At 52.2% G+C, this 13,551-nt stretch overlaps 1 protein-coding gene across 5 annotated transcripts in view; it reads right to left on the bottom strand.

Annotated features, from left to right (window-relative positions):
• Positions 1-13,551, bottom strand: part of cacnb2a (calcium channel, voltage-dependent, beta 2a) — a 47,081-nt gene that overhangs the window by 19,892 nt on the left and 13,638 nt on the right. Inside the window, exon 1 of one of the 5 annotated variants that reach the window (XM_047023472.1) lies at positions 5,303-5,705. The exons of 3 other annotated variants lie outside the window; for them this stretch is intronic. In XM_047023472.1, coding sequence (XP_046879428.1) covers positions 5,303-5,335 — 33 coding nt within the window. In that variant the 5' untranslated portion in view covers positions 5,336-5,705. Of the gene's footprint in view, positions 1-5,302; positions 5,706-13,551 lie in introns of those variants that run through there. One more of the 5 variants, XM_047023473.1, reaches the window with a different exon arrangement.

The raw sequence follows: 13,551 nt of genomic DNA, 5'->3' as shown, positions 1-13,551 counted from the left end.
GAGAGAGAGAGGGACAGAGAGATGAAGAGCGATGACAAAAGGGAGATGGTGAAAGAGAGAAATTGCAAAAGAAAGTCTGAACATTGTAGGGAGGAAGACAGAGAGGGAGAGAGAGAGAGAGAGGAGGAGGGAGAGAGAGATAAAGAGTGAGTGACATATAAATAGCCCCTGTCTTCAGAGCATCTCCTCGCCCCTCTGATCTTAGCTTGAGTGATTCACCAGACTCCAGCATTCCAAACCCCAGCACATCAGATCACTGGTGATTCATTACATGTGAACACTGCAAAGTCACACTGGACTGATTAGAGTAATTGTAACTTTAATTAAAAACTCCCACTCCTGCAATCATTGTGGTGAGAGGTAAGAAGGAGAGGACAGAACAATGGCAGGGGAAGCTGATTCAGAAATGCAAGTTTTTAGTCACCACTGCCCCTCGCGTGGTAGAGGTCATCAAAGGTCGGGGAGTGGGAGGGAGGGAGGGAGAAAAGTCCTCTGACATGCAGAGGTTAACTCTGTGTGTTTGGGTGGCAAGTTCCTCTGGTAGCTCTGACTGGACATCAGAGGATGACACGCTCATTACATTAGATCTGCTTATCATAACCAATCAATGCCACGGCTGCATGCCCCCTCCCCCTGCCCCTCCCCCTCCCCAGGGCCCTCCCAGCTAGCGCCCGCAGTTCTGACACGCTGATAGAAATGCCTCCGACATGAAAAGCAAGACTGAAGGAGAGCAATATGATTTCAGCTCATTAATACCCTTTAAACCAATTTGGTTCATGAGCAAATGCAGGATGCGACCATTACATAAACCAAATACAGATTTGGAGAAGAATAGATGAGTTTGACTACACATCACATGTAAACAATGCCTACGCAGGGGCAGGTGACCTAGGGAGCAGCTAAAGGGCCTCCACTCCAGTCAGAATAGGAGCGACAGCAGCAGTGTTCATGACCCATCCTCCCAGCAGCCTGCCTGATGCCAGGTGTGTATAGAAAGAGAATGGGCTGTTATTGGAGCACTGGGATTGACACGTACAGTGGCAGACATTGTGAGAGAGGGGAGTGGGGGTCACATGACACCAGAGGGCCACAGATGTTCTCCAAGTGGAGTGACGTGCCCAGAGAGAGGTGGCAGAGGGAGGTGACAGAGAAAGAGAGGGAGAGAGAGTGTTACTGCTCCCACTCCTGCCTGTAGGGTGTGTGTGTTTTGTTTGTGGGTCTTGGGAGGGAGGGAGAGAGAGAGAGAGGGAGGGAGGGAGGGAGGGAGGGAGAGAGAGGGAGGGAGGGAGGGAGGGAGGGAGGGAGGGAGGGAGGGAGGGAGGGAGGGGGAGGGAGGGGAGGGAGGGAGGGAGGGAGGGAGGGAGGGAGGGAGGGAGGGAGGGAGGGAGGGAGAGAGGGAGGGAGGGAGGGAGGGAGGGAGGGAGGCTGACATGGACTCACACTGACAGACTGAGTCTGGCTGCAGGACAGGACTGACCTCTGGACCCAGACCTGCATTGATATCAATAGAATACAGCCCAGAATATAGCCTACACACACAGTCTGGAACCAGCTAGCTTTGACCTGAGGAGACAGAAAGAGACAGTTTGGGTGTGAGCGTGTGTGTGTGTGTATGTGAGTGAGAAAGTGAGAAAGAGGCAGGGTAAGGGAGTAGAGAGTGTACTATAATATAATCTATTATGTACACAATGTGCCACGTAAGCACTGCATGTCTATGTGTGTGAGTGTGTGTGTGGAAGGGGGGGGGGGGGGTGTTAGTGCTTCTGTGGTCTCTGTAACGGTCTCTTATTGATCCCTCTGGACAGGGTTCTGGCTGCGATGTCACATGTGGTCACCACCCGCGGAGGTCACACCAAGAACAATACATTACAACACTACAAACCACTACAGCTAATTGGCAAAGAATGCCTGGCTGGGCAGTGGTGTGTGTGTGTGTGTGTTTGTGTATGTCCTGCGTGCAGGGGGTCTCCATCAGTAGAGGCCATACCAGGGAATCTGCCGTTGTGTTACATCCAAACGGCGTTGTTACGTATCTAGAACACTCGTTCTTTACTTCCACTATGGGTTCAACAGTCAATATGGAAAGCTGTGCGGGTGCAAAACGAGCGCAGCCTGCTCTAAGATGCAGGAGTACTCTCCAGTACGTTATGTAGCCCATGGTGCATTAGTGTGTGCTCTCTCTTTTCCTTCACCCTCTTTCCCTCTGCCCCCCTCTCCCCATCTCCTTCAGCGCTACCTTGCACTGGCCCACACATAACTCTCCAGTGCTCCCTCTCTCTGGCTCTCTCCTTCTGTCTTCCCGTCATATCCCATTTTCTCCCACAAACCAAATCTTTCTTTCCTTCCTAACACCCCCCCCCCCCCACCCCCTCTCTATTTCACTTTCTCTTTAGTTCGATCGCCCTCTCTTCCCTCCTTCTCCAGGCTCCCTGACCTGCGTGCTATTCTCTTCGAGGTCGGACAGAAAAAGTGAGATGAAAAACAGGAAGACCCAGCATATTCAGCTCTTTAACACTTCATGAATGGCCAAGTAGAGTAAGGCAATCTAACCACTATAGGGATTCTTTCAAGTCGGTTATCGCTGCCCACACTCACCTTCTCCACAGAGCCGGGAGAAGTGAACACCGAGGCAGAATGAGCAGCTGTGAAGAAGAGTGTGCGTGTCACAGCAACTAGCAAGCGTCTGAACTGAACCCTCATTTCAGGTCCACACGTCAGGCCTCGCAGACTGACTCTCTCTAATCCCGGTCCCTATCTTCCTGATATTTCACGCCAGACGGCATTTCGACGGCCCGGTTCGGGATGTTCTAATCTCCTGTGGCAGGCGGTGGAGTCGTCACCGGGGGGGGGGACACAGTGACACAGCTGTTTGGGTGAATCATTCAGGACTGAAAACAAAACCCACGTTGGCTGTCTGTCCATCAGCCCCACAGAACGGCAAGGACACGTACAAAGACGCGTCGCGGCCAGCACAGTGTCTCGCAGGACGCATCAGCACAAGACAAGCGGACAACAAAAGCTGTGCGTAACGAAACACAATGACTCTGTCATCTGCTGGCAGTGGAGAGAGAGACGACGGAAGAACAAAAAGAACAAGTAGGAGTGACAGCTTGCGTGTGTGTGTTTGTGACAGAGAGAAAAAGAGAGGGAGAGAAAGAGACACAGAGAGAGAGGAGAGAGAGGGAGAGAGAGGAGAGAGACAGAGAGAGGAGGGAAAGAGGGGGAGAGGAGAGACAGAGGGAGAGAGCTACAGGAGGAGGGCGAGAGAGAGACCAACCAAGTGATTTAGTGAGCAGAGATGGATGGAGAGAGAGAGATGATGGGGAAGGTGGGGAGTGTGGTGGGTGTAGTAATGGTTTCTCTGGCGCGCGGCGAGAGAGAGGCATTGGCTGCACGGACGTCAAGGTGACACCCGGCAGACGTGGGAAAAGTGTTTGCCCAGCATTCTGTGTGCCAAACGTCCTCTCCTGTGCATTAGATAAGTGCATCATCCCATCCAGGTGAGGTACCCACTCGACTGTCAATCACATGACAGGATCCCCGACAACGGATTGGCTAAGTGAGACGGTCACTTGGGAAACCAAAAGACAAGACCAAGCAGTTCCTACATTACTCAGTTAGCCAGAGAGCGTTCAAAAGAGGAGGGGGGGTAAGAGAGGCGGGAGATTGGGTCATTAAAAGAGTGTGGATACATCCATGGGTGTGTATGTGTGTGAGGGAGAGAGAGAGGTGTAGAAAGAGCCAGCCATGACTGTGGATGATTCATGAGCTGCTTTACTGCTACTGGGACAAGAACTGGGACTACTAGAAGGGTTGGTACTGGGACTAGGGAACACACACACACACGCTCACACACACATGACACAGTTCCGTGCCGGCTCAAAGGGCATCTAACAATGTTGAAACCCGGGTCGATAAGTATGTGTACGGCAAACCCACAGCAGGATGGTTCTCCAGTGTGCATACACCTCAAGGATCAGAGGAGGCCCTCGCCATTCACAGCCCTCACACACACTTTAACTGAGAGTGGCGGTGCGAGAGACAGTGTGTGTGTGAGTGTGTGTGTGTGAGAGTGGGGGGGAGGACAGCTGGTCAGGTACTCCCCTGTCTCCAGCTCACACAGCCAAATGAGTCAACAAGACGGACAACAGCATCTGTCACACACACACACACACATACAGTACACACTTTCGCTCACACACACACACACAGGCACGCACATATACACAAGCACTGTCGCACGCACTGTCCCTAACCCTCACACACACTAACGATCTGAGGGTGTTTGTGTAAGTGATTTGACCAGAGCAGACATATTAAGTTGTGGAAGTGTGGGCGAGCCAGTCATCCTGTTATCAGCGAGCAGAGGATATAAACTACTCTCTCTCTCTCTCTCTCTCTCTCTCTCTCTCTCTCTCTCTCACACACACACACACACACACACACACACACATGCCAGAACACCCCCACTGTAAACACCCAAGATAATGAAACTGAAAAGCAGAGAAATGGAAGGCTGATGGAAGGTGATCCTTTGTTGGTGGAATGCTGCCAGCATCTACAGTACAATGTTACACGCTGAAAGTTCTATCGTCGGGGACGTTACAGACTCACATAATGCATCACGATGTAGCACGCGGCTAAATCGTCCTACTTACTATTCACACCAAACGATCCAAAACAGCCGAGGGGAGCTACGCGGAAACAGAGGAGCCATGGTGGAAGTGGGCAGGGCAATCCTTCCCCCGACCCCATCGCCCTCAACCCGGTTCTTTCCAGGTGTTTATTTTCCTTCCTTCAAACAAGTCGTTAACTCCTGTCGCTGCTCACCACTTAAGGGTAGTAAAGCCCACGCACGGACAGTCCCAAATTCAGACAAGATGCTGAGTGTCTGCTCACAACAGCCCCCCTCTCAAACACACCACACACAACCCCCCCTCCTCGTCCAAAACCAGCTCTTGGGCACGCTACAAACACGTTCTATTGTAGTGAGTTTACAAAACCAGCTAAGTAAACTTCCAGGAACGGAGGACAAGGAAGGAAAGTAGGAAGTCTAGGATTACGCCCTTCAGATTCTAGATTTTAGAAAAAAACACACACAAAAAAAACGACAACTTTCTACCGCATTCCAACACTCGTCTTCTTTGTTTCGTAAAAGCGAGGGTGAGAAGGCAGAGGAGAAGACTCCGGCTGTCTCTGTACACCACCACCATAGTTCCCAGTGTTTACATACTGTTTGTTTAAGTGTTTGAGTGTGTTAGTGGGACCTGTGTTTCTACTGAGGTCGTATATCAGGACTCACCACATCAGACTCCTCGCTGCCGGACAGATGCATGTCTTCCCCTGCCCAGCTCCACTGTCTGATGGGGAGAACTCCTCACCATCTGTCCATCTCTTCCCTAGCCGAGCAAACACCTATGCCTCCTCTCTCCTACTTCTCTCTCCTTTCGTTACGATCTCTCTTTTCCGCCCGCTCCGCTCCCTGAAGGCGAGGTCTCCTCCTCCCCGAGGCAGCCCGTGCGGAGGGAGCTGGAGTCCGGGGGTGAAGGTGGAGCAGCGGCCCTTGTATGGGCCACGTCTGTCCCGGCTGAGAGGCAGAGGCAGACGAGCCTCTTGCTTTCCCACGCTGGGAGAAAACTCTTTCAGAACGTAGCGCCCGTCCTCCAGTCCCGAAAACAAGCTACCCTCTGCCCCCTCCCCCCCCCTGCTCTCCTCCCACACACATACGCACAAACACAGGCACACACACACACACGCACACAGCCAGTTAGGAAGTAAGGACGCCGGCCAACAGGGCAGGCCTAAAAATTCCAGAATGCACCAAAAGCAGCTGGAGCAGCGTTTAATGTGTGCGAGTGTGAGTGTGTTATCCCAGCCGTTTACATGTGTTCCTCAGTGCCTTGAAGAGGTTAGACTCGGAGGAGCGGAAGAGTGAAGAACTGAACTCACCCAACGTCGATGGTCTCAACACATGTTCCCGAGTCCCGCACTGCAGGAAGCAATTATGTTCACTATGTCGAAAAAATGCGATACCCACCCGCTCAATCAACAAAGGATTAAAACTGATTGTACATAAAAGAACACTGTCAAAGTACTGATTTCTAATCGCTCTTCAGGAAAACAGTGGCCGAGCAGATGAAGTATTCCAGGTCTTTATTGTAAATACTGAGATCTAAGAAAGGACATTTCAATCTCTCTCGAAAACCCATAGAATCACGCACACCAAAATTGACATGGGTCATAGGAAAGGGGAGGCGAGAAGCCCTAACCATGCTAGGGGCGTTGTGGACGGCTAGCAGTACCCCACAGAGGTGCTGAGTGGAACACAGCTGCTGTTGCAGCGCTAGGCGCAGGCTGCGCTGAGTGACTGGAGCAGTCACTGTCATGGGGGCCCATCCACTTCAAAGGAAGAGGCAGATGATCCGTCTTTATATAATTAGACATCAGAAGCAAGGGGGGGGGGGGGGGTGGAAACTAGGGCTAATAGTACGCCAGCGCCAGTGTGGCAGAAACAGTTACAAATGTTGAGTTCTTCTGCTGACAAGGAAGAAGCAGAGGTGTCCCTGAATGTGTCACCCAGGGAGGCTGGAGCAGGGACAGCAGGGGGGAGGGGGGATCATGGATCAGTCCATCAGTATTACATCAGAGGTCCATCATCAGTACATCAGGCTACATTCCTGGGGGAGGGGAGGCGGGGGGGAGAGAAACTGGTTGTAATACTCTACAAAGGAACAACTGAGAGTGTCCACTCACCTTTCCTGCCCTGATGCCTGAGATAACCTCAGATGTTTCTGCAGCATGCCAAAAACAAATTCAGTTTTCTCTGTAAATCCTAGATTATATGCTGTTTGGTGTGCTCTAACCCCTTTCCAAGGATTATAATCCTGAGCGTGTGCTCGGCACGTGACACTGCACCACAGACTGCTGCCTGTCCCCTCATCCAGGCTCTGATCGCAGGCCCAGCAGGACCGCACACGGACCACACACATCCACATGATCATCTGCTCACCCTCCTTTATTCATATAGCTTCCAGAGAACATGTCTTCTACACATTCACTTTATGACACCCCATAATGCAGTGTTGAGCCCCACGACCAAGATCAAGGTAACCAGGGTGACCTGTATTTGGGGAAGCGGATGTTTGGTGGCAAATGAAGCTGGCTGGACCCTTCAAGGGCTGACTGATGAGGGCTGAGCCCAGCTATGTTCATTGATCCATCAGTCCATGTGCTCTGCCAGCGTTGGGGGACGATCGCCCTGAATGACTTTGTCTTATTGATTGGTACGCATGCCAGCACTGACGTAAGCAAGCACTACCCCAGACAGTTTCCACCAAACCACACCAACAAATTAAACAGACGAATGTGCAATAACAATAAATAGAATGGGATGCCATTCCTCTTAAGTCTCTCACGTGATACTTAAGTCTGTAGAAGGGTTTGCATTGTTCCATTCCTACTGATATCGTCGTCGTCGTCATCTGCCGCTTGTCCGGGGATCGGGTCGCGGGGGCAGCGACCTAAGCAGGGAGGCCCAGACTTCCCTCCCCCCGGCCACTTCCGCCAGCTCTTCCTGGGGGACCCCAAGGCGTTCCCAGGCCAGCCGAGAGACATAGTCCCTCCAGCGTGTCCTGGGTCTTCCCCGGGGCCTCTTCCCAGTGGGACGTGCCCGGAACACCTCACCAGGGAGGCGTCCAGGAGGCATCCTAATCAGATGCCCGAGCCACCTCAGCTGGCTCCTCTCGACGCGGAGGAGCAGCGGTTCTACTCTGAGCCCCTCCCGGATGACCGAGCTTCTCACCCTATCTCTAAGGGAGAGCCCGGACACCCTACGGAGAAAGCTCACTACCTACTGATATCACCCATCATAAATCCTCCGCTGTGACGAGAATGTGGACAGGCAACATTGACCTCATTTCATCCCCTCGCCTTGAAGTAGCTGTTCATAGAGCCAGGAGGATAAAAGGAAACCCATTAAAGTCAGCCCCTGATTCATCCTTCCACTGAAGCTATGTAATCCTGCAGCTTGTGCAGCATGTAAAGAGGCCTGTGACTGAGACCCAGGTCTAATGAAGCCCCCCTGGGCCCAGACCCAGCACCCGACTAAGGTTAACTGAGTTACAGCTCAAAGGCACAGAAGCCCCACAACTGAGGGGTAATAAGTACCATCTTCAGACAGACAGAGAGAGAGACAGAAAGAGAGACAATCTCGTCGCATCAACGCCCATCCTTCGTTTTTTTTCATTTGCGAACAAACAAAGTACACCAAAAAACGAGAAAACAAGTATCCAAGAGGTGGAGGAGAGGGAGAAGCCAACACGGCTTCAAGCTTCAGGAACACGCTGAGTCCCGTCCCTGCCTGCAGGCCCTGCGGCCTCCGCCGGTAGCGGCAGAGGAGCACGCAGAACGTCCGGGCCCCCGGAGAGAGAGCACATGTGGAGCCGTGTTCTGCCACGGCGGAGCGAGCAGCTTACCGGAGCGCTCAGGGCCGCGTGACGGTGGCGTCTGGTCCTCGGTGACGGAGGAGGCTTCTCCAGCACCTCCAGCGGAAGGAGGATCATCGTCACGGAGACAAAGTGGCGCTCCCACAGGCACGACCGATCACGACGGGTGAGACGCCACAAAGGGACATTTGAGCTGGCTAGCCTGGTGTGTGTGTGTGTGTCACGGGCGTGGGGGTGGGCTGTTCAGTGATAACTGAATAGTGAGTCACGTCATGCTGAGTGAACACATCAACACATTGACTGGCCCACATGGGCTCATGGGGGGAAAAAAGCTTGAGTCAGACAACTGGGCCTGCCGTCTCTCGCTGTGGTCACAAGTCGCGCACACAAACAAGGACGGAAACCGACACGCAAACAAATGATGCACGCCCACCGACCGAACGCGCGCACACACTCACGTGCACTCACACAAATAAACATAGTGGGTAGGTGGCTGAGCGGTTAGGGAGTCGGGCTCTTAATCAGAAGGTTGTTGGTTCGATTCCCGTACGTGCAAATAGACGTGGGCAAGGCACTTCACCCTACTTGCCTCAGGGAGAATGTCCCTGTACTTACTGCAAGTCGCTCTGGATAAGAGCGTCTGCTAAATGACTAAATGTAAATGTAAATGTAACATATACTGTCCACACGCAGTACGTCCACAAAAACACACATTTGTACACTTGCACAAACAACAAAGCACGTACACACTCCCACACATGTAAGCACACATACAAGAAGAAACTGGCACACATACAAATGTACAAACATACACACACACAATAAATTCTAAATCACACAAATACATCCCCCTAGTGGTTTTTGGGCATGTTGCCATAAAACTGCCATCTTTAAATCACTGACTGGGGTGAAGGGCTGTTTGTGTCAGCCTGAGAAGTGTACCCCACTGTCGAAGGAGACATACTCTAACATGGAGCAAACACACTGAACCCTTTCATATTAAACCTTGAACACCACAGAGAATCAGAACAATGGCTAGAAGTGTGAGTGCCACTGAAAGCCCAGCTGGATGACTCTCTCTCTGTTAGGGACGGTACAGTGACGCCCACCAGGGAGACGGCCCCACACCGGCCTGATCCTCGTCTCCCTTTGGAATGATTGCTTCTCACTAAGGAGATTTAAAGCGGCTTGACTCCCACCAAGCCAGGATTTAACAGAGAAAGAAACGCTTGTCGCGCCTCTCGGTTCACGAACACGGCCACCAGTTGCAGTTTTCATACATTCAGTTTGAAACTTCAACCCCCCCCCCCCTCACATGATCCCCACGGTAACAAGCCAGCCAGAGAGCAGTGTTGCTGAGGCAGCTGTAAGCGCTGAAGATTTTGGTTCGGCTGCAACAATATACCCATCACTTAGAATCACTTAGAATCACTTAGAATCCTTGTCTAAATTCCAGTCCGCTGGAGGAGAACATATCAGCGAACAAGAGGCCAGCCAGGCCGTGGTTGGGCCTGCAGGGGAGACAGGACCAGCCTCCAGATCCTGTTTCTCAAACAGCCTGGCCTGGTGACTGCTTCTCACCTTTCAGTGGGACGGCAGAGGAGAGAGCGGGTTTCAACAGGACAGCACAGCAGCCTCTAGCATTGAACATACGCACACACACACATGTACAACCTATTAGATGAAATATATCTGGACAGGTGGTAGGATCTAGTGCCAAACACACCTGCGCCCGCCCACACACACACCGTGGAACACGCGCGCCTGCACTCGCTGACATGGACAGCCCACGCTAAACAAATGCAGTCCGCCAAACCAAACGAGAGAACCGAAAAACAACTTGACAAACCCCCCCCAAAAAACAGGTGATGCCGATGGATCGATCCACTACATTGCTCATACATCACAGAGGCACGAACAAGGGTTGCTTTACCTTGGGCTTCTTCGGCATGCTGGTCCTCTCACAGTGCCAGGGATACCTGTGTCGCCTTTCCGTTCCGGCGCGACTGTAATGAATTATGCAAATCCCCTGGTTTTGTTAGGAGCACGGTGACCCTGGGGTAGGAACAGCTGACGCCTGTCAGGGAACAAACCCGACCTATCTTCCACGGAAAACATTTAACGCTCTGTTGACAAGTTGCTGCTCACAGACACACCCTCCCGTCCATGCTTGGGTCCCACACGCTCACATATATTCCATGTGCATGCATGTCGACGCCACGGGAGACGGGATGTGGTCATACAGGGGGGAGCGCCTGGAACTGTAAATGACACGCCTCGGGCCGACCGAGCTCTAACATGCTGAACACACACACACAGTTTGCGAGTGGGTTTGTGAGCGCACACATCAACCCGACAGTCACTAATGCTAACCCCACCCCACCCCCACCAAGCGGCACACACACACACACACACACACGCAAGGGGCTCAGCAGATAGGATGGAGAGAGTTTAGGATCAGCAGTGTCATGGTTAGATCCACAGTGGTTTTCTTCAGTTGGCTGAGCGTTAGGCTTTCATTTGAAAGTGTGACATCTGTGGCCTGGACAGCTCCCCTCTATGACCTTAGGCCAACCGGCCTGTCCTTAGCTCCCTCGAAATTCACACAAACACAAGTGCACACAAACTAATGTACACTAATTTAACACACATGTATTGCACCGACATGCATTCACTCTTCACACAGACACATTCTGCACTCCAAAAACACGATTCGACTGATTTGAACCTGTCTAATTGGTGTAATGACATGTGCATTTACTGATGTGCGTATAGCACTGTATACCTTGTCACACGGTCCATGGTTTGATGGCGGCTGGGGGTGATTTCAGTTAGTGCCTTAAAAATATTTGCAGTTTTTTGCAGTTTTGCTTGTGTCTGCCTTGAGTGTCAGATGGATGGGCTTGGATCTTTTTTGGACCAGACCATTAGTTCTAGTTGTACCAGACGTGATCAATCAAGCACCTATACTTTTGTACTTATCAGAAGTCCAGACTGACTCCACTTCCCAGTGTGTTTGGGCTTGCGGCACAGACACAGGAGCAGAAGGAGGCAGTGAGCACCACACAGCCATCTCCTGTGTACACCATATGGGTGGCTTCACGAAAAAGTGGAGCAGAGTTTTCCCTCTGGAGGTAAACACACAAACACCGCCCATGTCTCTGCGCCAAACACACACACTCAACATGCTCACAGCAGTAATGTACAGAGCGGACAGGCACAGCGGATGGAGAGTCACATGTTCGACGGAACGTCGATGTTTTTCAACAGTCATCAGCAGATTTGGTGCAGTTCCATGTCCTGTAACACTCATGCTCATCCTTTACCACATACTGACAGGGCTTCACTCAGAAGAGGTAATTAGTGCTCTAATTAAGGGGCTTGTTGGGGTTAGGGAGTGGATTGGAGCAGCTGTATAGCTCCATCACAACCCCCTGCAGGGAGAGATGGCCTGGAGCCACGACACACACAGGGGTCTGGGGAACTGTCCACCACGGCAGGCGCCCCCCTCCCCCCACACTAATTCTGCCCCGTCGCTACCCCCCCCCCCCCCCCGCCAATCCTCAACTAGCTGATTTCATCTGAGCAAAACCACTCTCTACCTCTCTCTATCTATCTCTCTCTCGCTCTAATCTCCCCTGATCCATCTGCCCTGGCCCAGAGTCAGAAATGATACACACTCCCGTAAACACACGCACACTTTCACACACACACACACACACACACACACACTATAATACACACGCACATATACACTCAGATAACAACTGCATGCACTGGACATCCTCCCACAGCCAGGTCCCCCAGACCTTCAGAGGTGTAAAGCCCTAGGCTCCACATGGGGGATGACATGAGACAGAGCAGGCAAACAGAGCTGGCAGGGAACGCGATCTTGGCTGGACATTTCCAGATTTCATAAAGTGGACATGTAGTAGTTATATAAATCCTTAAATCGATAAGCCTCCCCTTGAAAGAAACATTGGGCACAGAAACAGCAGGAATCAAACTCTGGCCACTACCGGGTGAGAGGAAATCCAAGGCTGACAGCCCCAAGCTCCCTCCCTCCCTCCCCTCTCCTAAGTCCCCTCATCCCACAGCTTGCCTCTACGTACCCCACTTACCCAGGAGACATTTTTACTCTTGGGTGGTTTAAGCATGGCAACAGGAGCAGAGACGGCAGCATGGACGGAGGAGGAGGCCCCTCCTCAGCGACTCTCAGCCCTGCAGACGATGCCTGTTCGGTGGCCAGGAGTGAACGGGATGCGGGGTCGAGGCCGAGAGAGTGCCGGGCTCAGCCATGGGTCTTCTCCAGCCCTCCAAAGGCTCCCATTCAGATGTTCTGCTTTAGACGGCTCCAACATCTGTCAGGGCAGCATTGCACATCCAGCTGAGACCGTCGGCAGCTCCACACACACACACACACACACCCACGGGAGCGGTGGATGGAGAAGTGCAGGCAGAAACAAAGCAAAGTAGTCAGGCGCAAACACACTCCCGTTCTGAGTATCACACTGTTTGCTGTAATCCCAGAGTCAAAAGGAGAGAATCCCAGAGTCAAAAGTTTCATCCACTTCCTCCTCGCCCTTTTCCTCTTCCTCCGCGTAGCCCAGAGTATCCTCCTGGACTGATTATGTATTCACGGTGGATATGAATATGCAAAGCCACAGCAGGTTTGACCCCACCCCCAACCCTGCTGAGAATCAGAGTAGGCAGTGGCCAATCGCGGAGCAGGTCCTTCCAGCTGGCTGCGGCGGGTGGGCTTATGGAAGCATTAGGACGAGGGCAGGGATGCGGTGGCAGGGAGAGGCGGAGTCCTCCTGTGATAGGCAGATCAGGTTCCCTCCTCCCTGGGGTCTTAGGGCAGGTGAGAGCAGGAGAGCGGGTGTGTGTGGTTGGAGGGGGTGCACAGCTCACCTGGTGACTCACCACGGGAATAGTTTCAATCCCTCAGACTACCGGGGCTTTTGTTTCCCTCTTCTCTTCCACTTTGTCTCTTCCTCAATATCTCTCTCTCACGCTCTCACATAAATATATCTTATTGCAGTTTGATTCCATCTCACTTCCCCTCCCACTTTACATCCCCCTTTTCCCTCTCCCTCTCTCCCTC

This window comes from Hypomesus transpacificus, chromosome 8 (genome assembly GCF_021917145.1).
Source record: "Hypomesus transpacificus isolate Combined female chromosome 8, fHypTra1, whole genome shotgun sequence".
Classification (NCBI taxonomy): domain Eukaryota; kingdom Metazoa; phylum Chordata; class Actinopteri; order Osmeriformes; family Osmeridae; genus Hypomesus; species Hypomesus transpacificus.
Note: the sequence above shows the minus strand (reverse complement) of the source record. Positions and strands in the feature narration are given on the sequence as shown.